This window comes from Ascaphus truei, chromosome 2, assembly GCF_040206685.1.
Source record: "Ascaphus truei isolate aAscTru1 chromosome 2, aAscTru1.hap1, whole genome shotgun sequence".
Taxonomy (NCBI): Eukaryota; Metazoa; Chordata; class Amphibia; order Anura; family Ascaphidae; genus Ascaphus; species Ascaphus truei.
In genome coordinates, this window is record NC_134484.1 from 143,624,778 (window position 1) to 143,643,756 (window position 18,979).

Sequence of the window (18,979 nt, forward strand, 5' to 3'; positions counted from 1 at the left end):
TACCCCAGTAAACTCATCCCGTAAGTGCTTTCCTACTTGCATGACTTAATTTCTTCTGCACAGGCCCTATAATGGGCAGCAGCCAATGTAAAATGGGAGACTGACTTAGTCTTACAACTTGATTTACAGGAAGTTATCTTCCCTTTGCACTGTGAGGAAGCTTTTAATATTTAATCAGTTAAAGTGCGGTCTCTGGAAATGAACTTAATATGTGCTGCCCACAAAACTATTTCATGTCTATTATGCTTCTTTAAGCAATTTAAAACAATTCAACAACGTTGGTGTTAAGAATACAAAACATATGTCAAACATAACCCTAAATTGCCATTGCTTTTCTACAGTATATTAATAGGTCAATCTATCTGATCTATAGCTGGATATAATGCCACTTCAGCAGAATGTTGTAGATAGGATGTTCAATAAAGTCAACGCAGGGCATACTGGGAGTTGCAGTCCAATGCGTCAAGCGAAGAGTTTACCCCTGGTCGAGGAAAAACTACTCTTCCCAAGATGCACCGTAAGGGACGGTCAGAGAGGGCATGTTTCCCGGGCAACGAAGGATAGTGGTTGGCTGGACCGCCAGCCGCAATGTGGCCGCCCCGCGTGATGTCACTGTGACGTCTCCTCCAGCTCGGAGCTCTCCTTCCTTCCACCTTCCAGACCCGCGCACGTCACTCAGCGCAGGGGGAAGAGGAAGCGAATGGTGCCGCGCGCGCACAGATTGACAGAGCGCGCGCGGCAGGGGACAGAACTAAGCGCGAGACAGCGGGGGGCAGGTGAGAACTATTTGTACAGTATGGATAGAGATATAGAAATGCATGTACATGTACTGACTTTGTCTATGTATAAGCATGCCCTAAGTGTGTGTGTATATATGTATATCTATCTATCTCTGTATAGATCTTTATATATATATATATATATATTTTTACCCACCATAACTTAACTAATATTTATATATAAAGACATTTTATATACATATACAGACAATATACACATACACACACTGCGTGTATGTATGTGTGTACATGGACTTATTGTATGTATCTAGATGTGTATACATGTACAGTATGCGCTGGACACACGTGTAACATACATGTATTGACTGTTTACATGTACTAATTGTGTATATATAAACATGTATCTATATATTTAATCAGCCCCTGTTGATCCACTGCTGGGTGAAGGCCTCGCCTCCCTAAGGCCGTGGCCGCTGCAGCGCGCTACGGCGTGCACGCCACACACAACAGCACAGCCCTCTAGGGGGCAGGCCCCAATGGCCTTGTGTGTGTGGGCGCGCAAAGCGCTGTGACGCGTACATTGGCAGGGAAGACACAAATTTTGTCTTCCTGTCCTGTGATGCAATCACGTGTACGGCGGACAGCCAATGGAAGGGCAGATATGCCCTGTCATGGCTGCACCCGCCCATCATGGCCCCGCCCCTCACGCATTCCATAGCTCCCCTCCATACTGCCGACCGCGGCTTTTATCTGAGCACGCGCCGCAGTTAATACTTCCTGTTACTGCGGTTTCGAGCTTCTCTTCTCCACATCGCTCCAACACATTTTCTGATCTCGTCCCATCTTACTTTAGATTGTTGTCTTGGTCTTTTAGTTTCCCTTAGAATCCAGTCGAGTACCATCTTTGTCCAATGATGGTTATTTATTTTTAGATGTCCAGCCCACTGCCATTATAATTAATTCACCCTTATGATAATGTCACAGACTTCTGTTTGGTTTCAAACTCATTCAATTTCCCCCCCCCCCCCCCGTCTCATTGGGTAATACCCAGCATGCATCTCTCCAGGCTTCTTTGAGTTGTTGGACTCTAAATGCAAAGATAATTATGAAGCTTCAAAGTATCACATCCATATGTGATCACAGGCAGAACACACTGGTCAAAAATGTTCTTCAGGCACAGTGGTACGTTCCCTTGTCTTGTTTCTTCCAAATGCGCTTCACCCTATCTTTATTCTCCTATTAATTTGAAAGGTTCCCATCTATACTTGCTGGCCAAGGTAGACCTAGTCTTCCATTACTACTAGTTCTATTCCATTTATTTCAATCTTTGCAGAGTTGACACATGTTTGTTGAACATCACTTTGGTTTTGCTGAGATTTATATGGAGGCCCACATTCTTACTTGCTTCAGCGTGTTCTCTGATTTTGTTACCGGAGATCTTATGGACTTTTGGCAAAAATAACAATGTAATCTGCAAAGTGTGTGTGTGTGTGTGTGTGTGTGTGTGTGTGTGTGTGTATACATGCATATATACACACATTTGTATGTTTTGGTAAAATGTACTTGTACTGTTACTAGATGCACATCAATTGATGTGCTGTTTATATTTGCACTGCCTGCATTACATGCACAGTTCATATAGATACTCTAGGACTGATGTTGCATGTGTCTTGCAAAGTACATGTGCCTCTGTGACAGTGTAGCAATTTGCATCACATTTTGCTAGTTTACTGTCTTTATATTGCCAATGGAACTTACATGGGAACGCTACATGTGTCTTGGAAAAATGTGCTTGGGTCCTCATGCATCCCTTAGGCTAAGGCCCCGCTGCTGCAGACCACACTCCCGCACTGCAGACAGGCGGCGCGTGGAGAGGCACTTGACCACTATCTGCGGTCTGTAGGGAGCGGGAGCTGGAGCGGGGGGGCGTGCCCAAGACGGGTCGGGTGTGCGACCATGACCGGGGCTAATGTCACTCTCCAGGCTGTTTGTTCCCCGCGGATTTCACAGCCCCCCTCCCCCCCCGTCTCGGGTAGAGACAGTGACCGGATCTGTGCCCTGTCACCCCCACAGCAAACATGGGGAGAGGATAGCCGCCTCCCTTCCCTCCCGTAGTTGGCTCCCTCCCCGTAGCCGCCTCCCTTCCCTCCCCGTAGCCGCCTCCCTTCCCTCCCCGTAGCCGCTTCCCTTCCCTCCCCGTAGCCGGCTCCCTCCCCGTAGCCGCCTCCCTTCCCTCCTCATTGGCTGACTTCTGCACCACGTGACGCGTCAGCGCTTCTGATCACCAGAAGCTTGCAGCATTGGCCGGCTGACGCGTCACAGCACGCAGTCAGCCACGTCTGAAGGAGCCAGCGGGGACCTCCAGACTGGAGGAAAGGAGCTGGTGGCCCGCGCACACACGGGGCCTCAGCCTTAAGGCCTCGGACATGGTAAAAAAAGACCGCGCTGAGGGGAAACATTATCCCTATCAGCGCGGCTTTAGACGGCGCTTCCGCAGGCGTGCGGAAATGAAGGAGACAGGCAAGTTTCAATTTTGCCGCTGAGGGAAGCGCAGGGCCGGTCACGTGACTGCCAGAAGCCAATGGCAGTCCGTGGCGTCGGTGACGTGGCGCCTTAGCCCCGCCTCCCGGCCCGGGTCCATGCCCGCCTCCCGCCCGGCTCCCACCCGGCACACAAGCGCGCTCACTGACGCTCATGCAGGGACACAAAAAATCTCCTGCATGAGCAGGAGAGCATGAGCGTCAGCGCTGCCCAGCGCCGCTCCCTGCACCATGTCCCAGGCCTAAGAGGCAATCTAAGCTGGTTTTTTTTCCTCTTCCATTTTTTAATACAAGTTTGAAGCAGTGGGTTTTGGCAGCTGAACTAATTCATCTTGGCTTCGAGGACCCCATACTTCCAGATATAATTGCCCCCAAAGGGGGTGCCGTTATCGCCTGCAGTTTTCTGCTTCCTCATCATATGAGCAAATAGAAGCCAAACGTAACGCCATCACAGATTACTATTGGCCAACAGGGCCAAACAACTTGGAAAAGAAGACGAATAGTGAAATCTGGAGGGGCTACCGGCACCCAATACGAGGGTAACTACCTCCGGAAGCAGGGGGTCCCCGGAGCTGAAATTAATGGGGTTCAGCTCTGGAGACCCCCTGCTTCAGTCCTATAATAAAAAAAAATGGAAACAAATGAACAAAAAATGACGAAAAATGAAGAGTCTGGAATTGCCTCTAAAGTTTATGTGCGCCCAGCTTCTGGTAATGCTACTGATCTTATTACTAGTAGAAATGCGGACATTCACAGGCATTGATCTGCTGACACATTTTACGTCAACATAATATCACGAGTTTGTGCATCTGATATAAATACTGTGTTTTTTTTTGTCAAGGTGAAGTGTGTACATAAGTAAGGGGCTTGTGGCTAAAGAGACAGTGTCTTGGGCCTTTTTTTATATACAGTATATGGTCTCATCTAAATCCAAAATGGACCTGTTTAAGGGGTTAACTTTTCGTTATTGACTTTTTTTTTTAAACTTTATTTATTTTTAAAGAAAATCTGATGCCTGTTAGACATTTTTAAATAATGTGAGTTTGGGGTGAGATGAGATTTTGGGCAGCCGTTTCATTTCCTCTGGGTTCTGTGTGTAATGTCACTGTGTGTTCAGGAAGAGTTGGCACTGCCGGACCCCCTCCCCTTTTCTTTAAGGTCTCTGATAAGGACTCGGTGGGATTAGGGTAAATGATTTGACAAATCCCCATGTAGACGCCCCAAAGAAGAAAGGAAAAACAAAACCTAATTTTCACAGAAACAATAACAACCACATCTTTGCATGAAGCATGGTTACGGTTCTTTAAGAAGGATGATTAGATGTTGTATACTTTATAAAATGTTTCTTGTTCAGCTATCAGGGGCTGCACCTTTTTAAGAGGGGTCCTGTAAAGAATGCGTAGATTTCGTCAGAATGTTTGTTTTTTGTTGTAAATTACACAGGCTTTGTTCTGTTTTTTTAAAAAGAGGTAAAAAAGGACTCTAAGGTAAAATTAAGAACGGTTCCTTGCGGTTCAAATACATTTTATCCCAGTCTGGAAAATGCAAACGAAAAGGATCGCCATAGCTGGATGCAGTAAGTCAGCGGTGCCCAAAGTGGGGGGCGTCCCCCCCAGAAGGGCGCTGGATTTCTCTTGGGGGGGGGGGCGCTGGCGGTTGTATAGGCCCCGCGCTCTTTCCCGAGGCATTTAAATTAATTGCCGGGGGATCGCGTGAGGCCTCTGCAACTCTAAAAACTTACCTTGCCTGCCGGCGTCACTCGTGTCCATGGCAACGCGACGCCACAGGGTCACACGCGTCAAATGACGCAGGTCACGGGATGTCACGTGACAACATTTGACGCCGCATGAAGGTGCGGGGGACGCGAGCACCGGAGGAGGAAAGGCAGGGGGGCGCAGCAGCAAAAGTTTGCGCTCCCCTGCAGTAAGTTTCTGTCTGGATAAAGCAAAAATGTAATGGATTGTTGTATCCATTGGACCAGTGATTTGTTTTTGTTATGGCAGCAATGTGAAAATGGCTTTAACAATCTCATATGCATGAGCAAGTCAGATGGTGACCTGGAGTAATGAGCCATTTAACCAGAGCTGTGACAACATCATTATGGATGGGAAGAGTTTCTTTTCTTGTGCACCTGAGCCAGGCAGATATCTGCTTCAGGGATTTATTCTATATCCACCGACGAGGCCGATATGGCTATTTTCTGCCCAAATTCTGCATTGACTTGAATAGGGAATTTTGTGATAAAAACCACCAGGATTGGCTACTTTGGGGGATATACCATAAATTCCCTCAGCTCGCACAATGGCATTTGGTAGGTTTCACATTCAAGTTTTGTGTTCTTGTTTTTTCTAATAAGGGATTTGTAATCCGTAATTTTTTACAAATATAAACCCACACATTTTACAAACCATGCTGGCACCTAACAACATACAGTACACTAACTAGGGCAGGTCACGCATGAGTTGCATGCTAAGTTAGAAAAATAATAACTCAAGTAGGATGAATGTCACCTTATTCGCTAATACGGCAAAGGCACTGAGCAGAGTTTAACCCTGTCTGTGCCAGAGATTCGTGCCACCTCCATGACTACGGACCCTCCTGCACTTCCAGATCACGTGATAGTCGGGCCGGAGGGGAAGGGGCAGGCCCCCCTTCAGTGTGGTTACGTGATCAGCGCTCCTCTACAGCCTCTAAAGGGCAATGATGGTGCACATTTATAAGGGCCCCTGTGGTGGCACATTTCTTGACTATACATCATTGGGGCACTGGAGGAGTTTGATGGATTTAATTTCTCAAACACAAATTGCACTCGACCCTTTCAAGTGCCGGAGGGTCCTGCCACCTCCAAGTCCCCGGACATGCCGGTATGAGCGATTGTTTGCTGGGACCGGAAAGGGAGAGTCCCCCCTTCAGTTTAGTTCAGTCAGAGCAATGGCCACAGATGCCCCCTAGAAAACAATCAAAAGGCCATGACACGCAGCATAGATTTTAAGGGCCCCCAGAATAGGGCACACAAGGGGTTAATGTTGGACCTGAGATAAGTTACTGTATCTCCCTCTGCCTCAATAAATGAACAATAAATCGAGTTCTTCAAGCGGGGGCATATATTGTTGTACTATATCCAGTTATTTTTTTCACAAATCAAATATGACTGAAGTATTATTATTATTAAGGCGGTACATACTCCTCCTGAAATATTTCTGATTATGTTGATTGCTGCCTCGTGATGTAAAATGGCAACAACCATGCATGAAATAATACACCTGTAACGTGGAACCTGTTTTACCGGGCTAAAATGGTAGAAGTGTAATAAAACACAAACACGTCAAATGTAAGCATCTAGGATTCAGGCCAGAGAAGCTATTTACATCGCTATCTAATATCCAAAGCTTTGAACGCTCGGAGTCGGCAGAGCCAGTTCATGCTCAGGAAATAAGACTGGTGAGAATAAGTATGGTTTTTCTATTTTATAATCTTTCACTCCTTCAACCTAATCTGGCAGGGTGGTGTTAAGCTCAGATTTCTGTTAAATTACTTGCATGTGTAGCGCTGTTTTCCTCCACCCTATGGGAGATGAGACTGCTACTATGGTGTGTGTGGTGCTGTACCTGTGGCTCACAGGAGGCTTGAACCTCTGCTGCTGGGAGCCTGGGGTGTACCTGATCTGTCTGGTGACAGCGCCTCCACCTGTGAGGGATCCTGACAGCGCCGGATTAACCCTTCACAGGACCCAATGCAATAAGATCACACACTTGTGTTCAGTAAACTGTTATTAAATACAAGTACAACTAGATATATCATTAACCCTCACACAATATAGGCCTCGCACGACTGTAGCCCCACCGTGCCCTCAGGGTCCACCCCTGATGGAATTTCCCCAAAGTACTGAGGGGCCCCTGGGAACCCAACCTCCCTGGTGTCCAAGAGCCAACCCACCCAGTGTGTGAGACAGCGCTGCCCACAGTAACTGAAAGTGTTATAGTCCAGGTATGGCCGAAAAGCAAAAGGGATCCACTGATCCAACGACGTCTATGTCAGCGAAGCCTCCGTCTCTGTGTGGGGTGAACTCTGTTAGGAGGGTCTCACCTTTGATAGTCTATGATAGTGCAGTGGTGGTCCTGCCCCAGACCACAGTCCGCAAATCGCTGTGCGGCATCTTCAAATGCCACTATACACTAATTGTATACAGCTACAGGGGAAATGTCCCTAGCTAGGGGTTTCCCTGTAGCAGCCACAATCTGATTAGATGAGTGGGGCATATCTTGGACCTAAAGGGTTAATCTGGCCTAGTCTGGATGTGTGTGTGTTATAAAAATCCCTGGAGCACAGTTTCTAAAGGACAGAAACCATCACCTTGCATTAACCCCTTCATGGCCGGGAACAGTTCATTGGTATGCAATGCATTTGCTGCTTGACCCTACCCACCCCAGCGTTAAAGGCTTCTGTCCTTTGTTGCAGTAATATTTTAGAATATTGAAATGTTACTAAACTGTTGGTGTGTGTGATTTCCAGTCATGCCGGGGTAAGGACATATAACGGAGATGCTGACCCATATTAACTAAACAGAAGAGCTTGAGAGGACCTGTGGGGTCTGAAATGTCGCCCATTTTTGTGTGGTTTGCCATGTGATGCCTCTATGTTTACCAGGGAAGAATCAAGTTCAATAGTAGTGCCGTAGGAGGAATCCACAACCTCCATATTAATGAACAATTGGTTAACTGAGGAAGAAGTTCATAAGCGACTTGAAAAAATTAAAGTAAATAAGGCACCTGGCCCCGATGGCATAGATCCAAAAGTTCTCAAGGAGTTAAGATCAGTAATAGCAAAACCACTATATTTAATATTCAAGGACTCCATTTCCACAGGCTCAGTACCACAAGATTGGCGTAAAGCAGATGTGGTGCCTATATTTAAAAAGGGAGCTAGATCACAACCGGGAAATTACAGACCTGTAAGCCTGACTTCAATAGTAGGGAAACTACTTGAAGGTTTAATACGGGATAATATTTAGGAATACCTAATTGAAAACAAAATTATTAGTAATAGTCAGCGTGGATTTATGAAGGATAGATCTTGCCAAACTAACCTTATTTGTTTCTTTGAGGAGGTAAGTAGGAATTTAGACCAGCGTAATGCAGTTGATGTGGTCTACTTAGATTTTGCAAAGGCTTTTGATACGGTTTCACACGAGGTTGGTGTACAAAATAAAGAGGGTTGTCATAAATGGAACTTTTTCAGGTTGGGCTAAAGTCGTGAGTGGAGTACCTCAGGGATCGGTACTGGGACCCCTGCTTTTTAACTTGTTTATTAATGACCTTGAGGTTGGGATAGAGAGCAAAGTCTCCATCTTTGCTGATGATACTAAATTGTGTAAGGTAATAGAATCAGAGCAGGATGTAATTTCTCTTCAGAAGGACTTGGAGAGACTGGAAACGTGGGCAGGTAAATGGCAAATGAGGTTTAATACAGATAAATGTAAGGTTATGCATTTGGGATGCAAGAATAAAAAGGCGACTTACAAATTAAATGGAGATATATTGGGGGAATCCTTGATGGAGAAGGATTTAGGAGTGCTTGTAGACAGCAGGCTTGGCAATAGTGCCCAATGTCATGCAGTAGCTGCAAAGGCAAACAAGATCTTATCTTGCATCAAACGGGCAATGGATGGAAGGGAAGTAAACATAATTATGCCCCTTTACAAACCACTAGTAAGACCACACCTTGAATATGGAGTACAATTTTGGGCACCAATCCTAAGAAAAGACATTATGGAACTAGAGAGAGTGCAGAGAAGAGCCACCAAATTAATAAAGAGGATGGAAAATCTAACTTATGAGGAGAGGCTAGCTAAATTAGATTTATTTACATTAGAAAAGAGGTGTCTAAGAGGGGATACGATAACTATATACAAATATATTCGGGGACGATACAAGGAGCTTTCAAAAGAACTATTCATCCCACGGGCAGTACAAAGGACTCGGGCCATCCCTTAAGGTTGGAGGAAAGGAAATTTCACCAGCAACAAAGGAAAGGGTTCTTTACAGTAAGGGCAGTTAAAATGTGGAATTCATTACCCATGGAGACTGTGATGGCAGATACAATAGATTTGTTCAAAAAAAGGTTGGACATCTTTTTAGATGGGAAAGGTATACAGGGATATACCAAATAAGTATACATGGGAAGGATGTTGATCCAGGGATTAATCCGATTGCCAATTCTTGGAGTCAGGAAGGAATTAATTTTTCCTGTTAATGGGGTTTTTTGTTTGCCTTCCTCTGGATCAATAAGTAAGTATAGATATAGGATAAAGTATCTGTTGTCTAAATTTAGCATAGGTTGAACTTGATGGACCTATGTCTTTTTTCAACCTCATCTACTATGTAACTATGATGCCATTAAATGTCTTTTTGCCATTTATCGGCGAGTGCTGCTGATGTTTGCAACTATATTAACCAAGTAGTGCTATTGGAGAAGAGATGTTTAACTCGAGTCACCCCTACCACATGCAGCACTTATCATCTGAGATCAGACTCCAAAAGACTGTTCAGGGTCCCAAGGCTCAACAAAGTTTCCGGCCGCTCCTCCTTCTCTTACCGTGCACCCCAAAACTGGAACAACCTACCAGACTCTCACATCCACCACCAGTTTAAGTTCTTTCAAATCTAAGGCTGTCTCACATTTTAATCTGGTCTGTAACTGTTTCATACGCGAATAATAATATATATTTTCTTTAACTGTGCATGCTATGTCTTGTATATAATGTATACCCTGCTCATTTATGTAACCATGTATTATTTGTCTTAACACTGTGCCCAGGACATACTTGAAAACGAGAGGTAACTCTCAATGTATTACTTCCTGTTAAAATATTTTATAAATAAATAAATATACCATGTATAGTAGAGTAGCAGCGCGTTGTAGATATGGGCCGATGGCTTTATTAGTTATTGTTGTATATGAAAGTTTTCAGGATATATAGCTTTCATGTAACTTGGTTCCCCTCAATTAGCCAATTGTGGAATGAATTTCTTTGCAGGACAATTTGATTATCCTTTGTGTTTCTTGCAATGTAATTTCTTTTAATTGCATGTTGGTAAATATGCACGCTCTCTGAGAGATTGTTGTGAGAACATTTCTTAATGATGTGCTTTACAATGAATATTGTCTGCACTATTTATAGGTCAGCAGATAAGGATGGCCAGGGCAGTCAACAGAAACCATGGGGCCCAGGACAAATGAAAGGAGCAGGGCCCCCCTCCCCCCAAACCCATAGCGCACCTAACACGGAAAAAAATTTTTAACGCTCAACTTTTACTTAACTGTTTTCTTATTATAATATGGGAAAAAACATTACAATGCAGTCTGTTTGTCTTTTGTTGAAAATATAAAAATAAACAAAGATACCCAATGCTAAATCCAATGTGACAAAAGGCCTGGGGGGGATTCAGTATGGGCCTGGGGGGGGGGGGTGGAGCCTTCAACCGTCCGGTTGGGAGATTGAAAGCACGTGGGTGGGTGACTGACTGCCTGGTTGAGTGACTGACTGCCTTGGGTGGGTGACTGGGTGATTGCCTTGGGTGGGTGACTGGGTGATTTGCCTGGGTGGGTGACTGACCTTGACTGGTGGGTGCTGCTTCCTTGCCCGCCAGACGCTTCAGACGAAGGTTTGTTCATAGTTGTTGCCTCGCTTCTTCCCCTGTCCACAATCCCCGGGGCGGGAGGTAGGCAGGCTCGGGGGGGAGGGGAGGTGAGGGGGGACACAGGAGGTAGGCGCTGGAGGGGGGCGAGACTAAGCTCCCAGCTCCCCTCGCGCCCGCCAAACCAGCTAACTCACAGGGCCCGGGACACCAACCCCGGCAGACCCCCCTCTGTACTACTAAAGAGTGATCAAATACTTCAGTGTGAGGGATAATTACACTTTGCTCTTTAGGGTTTAAAGAGACTGCACATATGCCGCCTCCAGCACCTGATAAGTGCAATTGTTTTCTCACTTTGACATGCCTAGATGTAATTGCATAGTAAAGTCACTGCTACAGACAGGGAGAGGGAAAAAAACGGAGCACTATCTCCAATGCTGTAAAAAACAGCCAATAAATTGGCTGTTTTTTACAGCATTGGAGATAGTGCTCCGTTTTTTTCCCTCTCCCTGTCTGTGAAGATTTCCACAACGGAGGCACATTCAACCTGGAGGTGCTGGACATCTATAAGGACTTTCTTTTCATCGTGGAATCTGCTTTCCCAAGTGAGTCCGTTCCAGCTTTGCCTCAATCAAATTTCCAGGGATCATCAACCGTTAACTATCCTTACCTCATTGCCTTGTGGGATAGCTGTTTACCTGACCCAATAGGACATATATATATCAACAGGTTGTCTTCCATTTCATTATAACAATTTTCAAACTACATAATTGTCTTGAGAGCATCACACATTTTTTTCTTCTAAAGTCACTGCTAGAACATTCTGGCCCTCAGCCCCTCAGAGACTTTACAATACTCACATAAATTGCACAGTATCACCAGGTGAAGACTCAATAATTCCCTGTATATCACAATACAAATAAATGTGTAAATCACACATTCCTTCTTTTTAAAGATTGTGTGGTTGATGCTGAGGGAATAACGTGTGCTGGGGCAAAGCCTGTCTCACTGAAGACATGTCCCATTGTGCACGGCCCCCAGCACCGCTCTTTTCACATCTCCATATGCGGGAAGAGCTGAGAACCCTGAATACAATTAGGTGGCTCACTACCCTTTGAAATATGTGCTTTAACTTAGGACCAGTTCAAAGATACAGAAAGCTGTACATATGACTCTTCCTGGCTGCCAAAAACATGTATAGTGTATACATTTTTGCGAACTCCTCATTAGATGGAAATCCAGCTTTTCCAGTTCTTCTTGATATGTGTGCTATATGGGTTTATTCAGGCCTCTAATACGTAATTAAGCATAACTCTGGAAACAAATACAGTTCAAAACCGGCAATATAAACCACTGGATGTGAAAACATCTTTGTAAGTTCTTCTCGTTTCCTTCTCGCCTTATCTTCTCTTTTCAGTTGAATGTCTGATTTATAATATTTGCAGTTTGACCCAGTGCGATAATTTCCCACTAATTGCATCAGCATCAAATGTAAGAGTTTATAATAAAGTTTTTTTTTTAATCTCACACACACAACCCCATGCACACCATCACCCCTCCTGCCCCACGCCCCCCCACACACACACACACCCCCCCACACACACACCCCCACACACACACACACACCCACACCCCCCTTGGAATAAGGCACGGAAGTTCACATTTGTATAATCCTTTTGAATGCTCCAGGGAGCTCAAAGTGTGAATAAATGATTGTGCATACAGTAGGGCTCTGCTTTGCGGCGTTCCGCTCATACAGCATATTCATTGGGTTCGGTGCTTGTTCCGTTTTTCCGGCGATTTTCAGTATGACGCGCTCAGCAGCGGAGTATCCGGCTATCGCTAAGCAACAGTTTTAGCGTGTGCGCAACTCCTTGTCAGATGCCATTTGTCAGCGAAATAGTCAGTTTACAGCTCTGCATCTCTGTTTTCAAAGGTACAATACAGTAGGGTCCCGCTTTACGGTGATTTCCGCTTTACGGTGGCGGCCTGGAACGGAACCCGCTGTATGAGCGGGGCCCTTCTGTATTTAGAGGAATATAAAATGCCAAACACATAGTGTTATTTGTAATGCTGTTCAGGATTTACAAATGTATCTTAAAGTTACATGTTTGAGCCATTGTGTAGGTACATCATACGTTCTGTTTAATATCATCAGGGGTTTCATCAATATATACTTTGATGGAGGCATGAAAGTAGTTAAACATTTCTGAACCTCTTAGGATTTTCACATATTTCAAACCTAAACTGTTATTAGATCTTAATCTAAGTCCTAATAATAGATAAAGATAACCAGATCAAACACATTGAGACAAAAACATGATACTTTTTCCACATTTATTTATCCACAAATAATTAAACATTCAACAGTCATGTGGGAAAAAGTATGTGAACCTTTAGATTCAGTACCTGGTGAAACCCGCTTGAGCAGCAATGACGTCAACTAAGTATTTCCTGTAACTGCTGGTCAGTCTTGCATCGACTTTGAGGAATTTTGGCCCATTCCTCCTTACAGAACTGCTTCAACTTATGACCCACTTTCGCTTCAGCTCATTGACAGATGACCTGACATTCTCCTATAGAATCTTCTGATACAATGCAGAATTCATGGTTGTGTCAATGATGGTAAGCCGTCGAGGTCTTGAGGCAGCAAAGCAGCCCTAAACCATGACGCTCCCAGCGCCATGCTTGACAGTGGGGATTAGGTGCTTCTGTTCGAACGCAGTGTTTGGTTTTCGCCATCCATTAATGTTTCTCATTAAGGCCAAAATGTTCTACCTTTTGACTCGTCTGTCCAGTGAACATTGTTCCAGAAGTCTTGTGGATCATCTATGTGCTCTTTGGCAAACTTCAGACAGGTAGCAATGTTTTTTTCAGAGAGCAGTGATTTCCTCCTAGCTATCCTTCCATGAACACCACTCTTGGTCAGTGTTTTTCTGATAATTGTGTCATGAACACTCATTAACAGATTAGCCAAGGTGAGGTGGCCTGCAGAACCTTGGATGTTACTCTGGGGTTCTTTGTGATTTCCTGGATGATTTACCAGTTTGTTCTTGAAAAGATTTTGGTAGGACGACTGACCGCTCCTGGGTAGAGTAACTGACTGTGGTAATGAACTTTCTCCATTTATAGTCTGACAGTGGATTGATGGAAACAGGAAGCCTTAGAAATGGATTTGTGACCCTTTCTAGACTGAGCATCAATAACTGCTTTGCAGAGGTCCTCTGAGATTTCTTTTGAACGTGGCAAGACGTGTTTCCACACATCTGTATGGCGAAGACCAAACTCACAAAGTTTCTGATCTTTATATAGGGTGGGGCATCCCAAACTCACACCTGAAGATCTACTTAATTATTTTAACACCTGATTCCAGTATCCCCTTTAATTTAGCTGATAAAACCAGGGTTTCACTTACTTTTGCACATACCCTGACTCTACTCATTGTTTGTCTAAGTCATGCATCATTTGGTTTAAAAAGACATTGAATTGGTTTATATAAACCCTATTCAATATTTAAGGAAAGACTTGGTTTAATTCAAGGTTATCATGGAAAAACTATGGAATTTCCGTAATTTTCATTGTTGTTCACAAACTTTTTCTCGCCGCTGTATATATTTATAAGAAGACACTTCCACAAGCAAGATGTTGTTTTTCTCCATTATTTTATGATAAAATATATTGAAAACTGGCAACTTAAGTACATTTACTTTGCTGCAGGACCGGAAAGTATGTTGTGTGGTGCAGTGCCTTCTATAAATATTAGAGCCAATGCAGTAATAAAATGGAGGAAAACCTTAATAGTGATATTGCTGATGTGGTTGATGATCTCTTCCAGGTACTATGGACAGGTAACAGAGACCTGGTGTCGGCAGAAGAATGACAGAGTGCTTTCTGCCCCCCACCAGCAGCCCCAGTGAGCACCGCAGGGCTGAACATGGCGGGGGACTGACTCGCACACCCAGCTCAGAAGAAATTAGCCCTACTAAATTCCCTGGGCTGTACCGCACCGGGGAGCCCTCGCCTCCTCATGACATCATTCATGAGCCTCCGGATGTAGTGTCCGACGATGAGAAAGAACACGGCAAGAAGAAAGGAAAGTTCAAGAAAAAGGAGAAAAGAAGTGAGTGGGCAGTGGGGATGTGTGGGTTTATTTAACATCTATCTTTAGAATGGTTTGTGTTGCAACAGAAACTATATAAGCTGTAGAAGTTAACGTTTAGATAATGATAACATCAAGGTTGGCTTATATAATAAAAAGTTATTGATAAAGTTATGTTTTGTAACTTTTAACAGAAGGGATTAATGACCGAGGACATTAATTTTAGTACAACTATGTTCTAATGATAAGTAGGACTGCACCTAGAATGCAGCAATTATCGCTTTGGTCATGTTGTGATGCAGCCTTGTTCCCAGTAGTTTTTTTTTCCCAAAAATTCCTAGATTAAAGTATTCTGTTTTCCTTTGTTTGGACTCTGGCTTTGTTGTTTCTCTGGCTGTCGCTAGTCACAGGTTTCCTTTCCCCCTCCCCTCCCCTCCAGGTCTGATGTGTGTGGATTGGAAAGTGTAAAAATAAATAAATAACGTGATTGAAAAGCTTTGTTTTCTGCAGTTTAGTGTTTACAAAGTCGGGCAGTGTGAATTTCTGCTTAAACCCACTGCTTGTGTAATCGGTTTACTGCTGGAGAATCTAGAGCGCGAATAGAGCAAAGGAAAACATTCAATAATAACCCATCCCAAGAAAATATAACTTTTTACTGCAATGTGAATTATAGAACAGTGATTTTTATTTAATGTTCTTTTTCTATGTGTCTAGAAATGTCCCTACCGTGATACTGATGCAGTCACTTTAGAATACGCTTCCTCGTACTTTATACGTGTTAAGTGGTACATTTCATAAACCCACATTTAAATATTCCGTGTGGCATTTAAATGCTTCTCTTACATCTTTCTTATTGAAAAGAAGCTCTCGTAGACAGTGAATGCTGGCTTGCATCTAGTAAACCGGAATTACATTTCGAACTGATGTCACAATAGCAGGCGATGTATGGGTGGAGTCGCTGTTTTAGATGTATTATTTTTAACTACTGATTAATTACTTGGTATGATTCACACATGCCTATTATATGGCTCACCAATATTCTGCCTTTTATTTAACAATGGGAAAGCATCCTGCTAGCTGTATAAATCAGAGAGGAGCACTCCTAAATCTATTGACCAGTATCTCCACGGGTGCAGTCTTCCACTGTATAGGCGCAAAGTTCACCTTTCCTGTCTTGCCTTCAAATTCTTTATGGGCCAGCTACCCGAACAAGCTCCTCACCCCTACCACATGCAGCATCTATCACCTGAGATCAGACTCCAAAAGACTGTTCATGGTCCCAAGGCTCAACAAAGTATCCGGCCGCTCCTTCTTCTCTTACCGTGCACCCCAAAACTGGAACAACCTACCAGAGACTCTCACAGCCACCACCAGTCTAAGTTCTTTCAAATCTAAGGCTGTCACACATTTTAATCTGGTCTGTAACTGTTTCATACGCCCATAATATAAATTATTTTTAACTGTGCATGCAATGTCTTGTTTATAATGTATACCCTGCTCATTATGTAACTGTATTTGTAAACATGTATTATTTGTCTTAACTCTGTGCCCAGGACATACTTGAAAACGAGAGGTAACTCTCAATGTATTACTTCCTGGTAAAATATTTTATAAATAAATAAATAGGAGGAATATCAGTAGGATGAAGTAAAGGGAACGGTCACTCGAGTTGACTTGTCGAAAAGAGGTTTATTTCAAAAGATCGACGGAAGAACCGAATGTCTATCTTTGTTCCACAAGTCCACTGGAGTGCAATAGAAAACTGCCGCATATTAGTTTGCTGTACAGTGCATTGCAGGCCCACATAGAGGGGAGATGATTAAAATGCACTTATTACTGTCATGTTGGTGCAGCCCTCACAAAAAAAAAAACATTTTCTAAAAAGCAGATTGACAAGGAGAGAAATGCAGCCAGAACTGCAGAAGGAGGCCCCTCGAGTGACAACAGGGGCAGCAGTCTGGCGCATGTAAAATAAATATGAAAAACGGACTCCCTTATGCCAAAAAATGGACATGTGGCCGCAAAGTCTGTGAAATGGACAAGGTACTTTCCCGTGCTCGGTGCACTGTGGAGCACACTGCAACCTAGATCCCTGGTGGCCCGGGGCATAAATGTGAAATATAGCTCCTTCCACTGGCGGGCCTTGCCCATGTCGGGTAGCAGCACCCACCTTTGGATAGTATCTGGACGAGGGCGAGGAAGTGCAGTATATTGAGCACGAGAGAGTACAGCCCTTTTTTCCCCCCCATGCAGAGGATATGTCTCCCATTCTAGGGATTGGGAACAGGAGTAGCCTGAGGGGCTTGACGTTGTTCAGGACCAACGCATACAGCGGGGGTGTCAGAAGGTGGAGGTGGCTCTCCAATCTACAAGACCGCCTCCGGAAAGGTACATGAGTAGGGAGCAATGGTGTCCTTGATCTTCTGGAGCAAACGGAGCAGAACCCTTTGCAGTACGCAGGCACCTCTGCCTCCACCTCCATATTGCGCAACTGGCGTCTGAAACTGGCACCACTTCCGAGAAGGGTTTGGTTTTGAAGGGGGTGTTCCAGATATGAGCACCTCCTATTCCTCATCAATTCCCCGACTTTTTTAATTTTTTTTCCTTCCTCTTTCCGGGAACAACGCTTTCAGTACATGTCGTCTTCTGCCTTCCCTGAACCACTAGGGGTGCTTATATTGGAGAGTTAGGTTGTGCTTTTTTGAGACAGCAGTGACCTTGGTAAGGTGAAATTCTTCCTCATAGCTGTGGCCTTGGAGGGGGACACAGCCACTGATGGTGCTGACATGGAAGGAGGTTTGGAGGCTGATTTGGTGGTCAGAGCAGCAGCGTCCTTTGAGCTCCATAGGGGGGGCTTTGCTCTTTGAGGGCCCTCTGGTGGGCTGGGCGGGGTTCTGGAGCCGGGGAAGGTGGCCTCCCTTCAGTGCTGTAAAATATCCTATAGAGCACTCTGTGAAAGAGTACTCCAAAGGATCTCTCTATGGAATCTGTGCCCTTGGGCAGATGCAGCTTCACCTGCCTTTTTAAAAAGAGAGGCCGTTTCACTGCTCTCAATCTGCAGGAGGATGGTAAAAATGTGAGACTACATCTCCCGGGGCCTACAAGTGGGGGTGCTGAAGGGGATCCAGTATTATGGGGTGCACATTGGATAATACTACCCAAGTGCCCAACCGTTCTATGGGTTCTTTTGGGACAAAGGTCCCCCCTATAGTGATGCCCCTCTAGATGATATTGTGGGTGGCAGTCGGTGTCTTAAAAAACAGCACGGCTTTGCCGTACATGCGGCCTATTTCCACCACACTAGAGGGGCTCACTATGTCCGCCACAGCCATAACGTATGTCTCCATGCTATGGGAACCGGTTATAAAGCACCTCATCCCATGCTTCCTGCTCAGCTGTGCCCCAACTGTAAGTGCTGGTTCTCGTAGCGCTTTTATTAGTTACTGCCTGTACCCATGATGTGGAAGGGGACACAGAGGTATTGGTGCTACTAGCAGCAGTGGAAGGGGTGGCAGTGATCAATGCTCGGGTCCCTGGCTCAGACCGTACAGGGCTGTCACTGACTCAGGGGACACTTTGTCCCTGTGGCCTATCCCATTCATTGAAAACAATACTAAACAGCAAAATAATTACAACCTAGCTGTTGTGGTATACTATGTGGCACGGCCTGGCACAGCATTGTAGTTTGGGCCCCCACTAGATGGTCAAAATAAAATATAAATGAGTGCCATATTTCCACATTTCTGCAATGGGTGGTGTGGTGCTCGGGGAAGGGGACTGTGGCCACAATGACCAGCGGAACTGGTACTAGTTGTGCTAATTGACAACATCTCTGCCATGGCCACTGATACAGAAGATGGGCAGGTGGCTATACTTGCGTTTAAAAACAAAAATATTTTTAAAGTGCTAGATTTGTGGTAGTGTGTGGTGGAACTGGTATTATTGTAATCTAACTAGCCTGAT

The 18,979-nt window shown here is 44.6% G+C and overlaps 1 protein-coding gene across 2 annotated transcripts in view; it reads left to right on the forward strand.

Annotated features, from left to right (window-relative positions):
* Positions 1 to 623: 623 nt before the first annotated feature.
* Positions 624 to 18,979, forward strand: part of RALBP1 (ralA binding protein 1) — a 60,220-nt gene continuing 41,864 nt past the window's right edge. For both annotated transcript variants that reach the window (XM_075585370.1, XM_075585371.1), the window contains exons 1-2: positions 624 to 776; positions 14,753 to 15,037. In XM_075585370.1, coding sequence (XP_075441485.1) covers positions 14,794 to 15,037 — 244 coding nt within the window. In that variant the 5' untranslated portion in view covers positions 624 to 776; positions 14,753 to 14,793. The remainder of the gene's footprint in view (positions 777 to 14,752; positions 15,038 to 18,979) is intronic.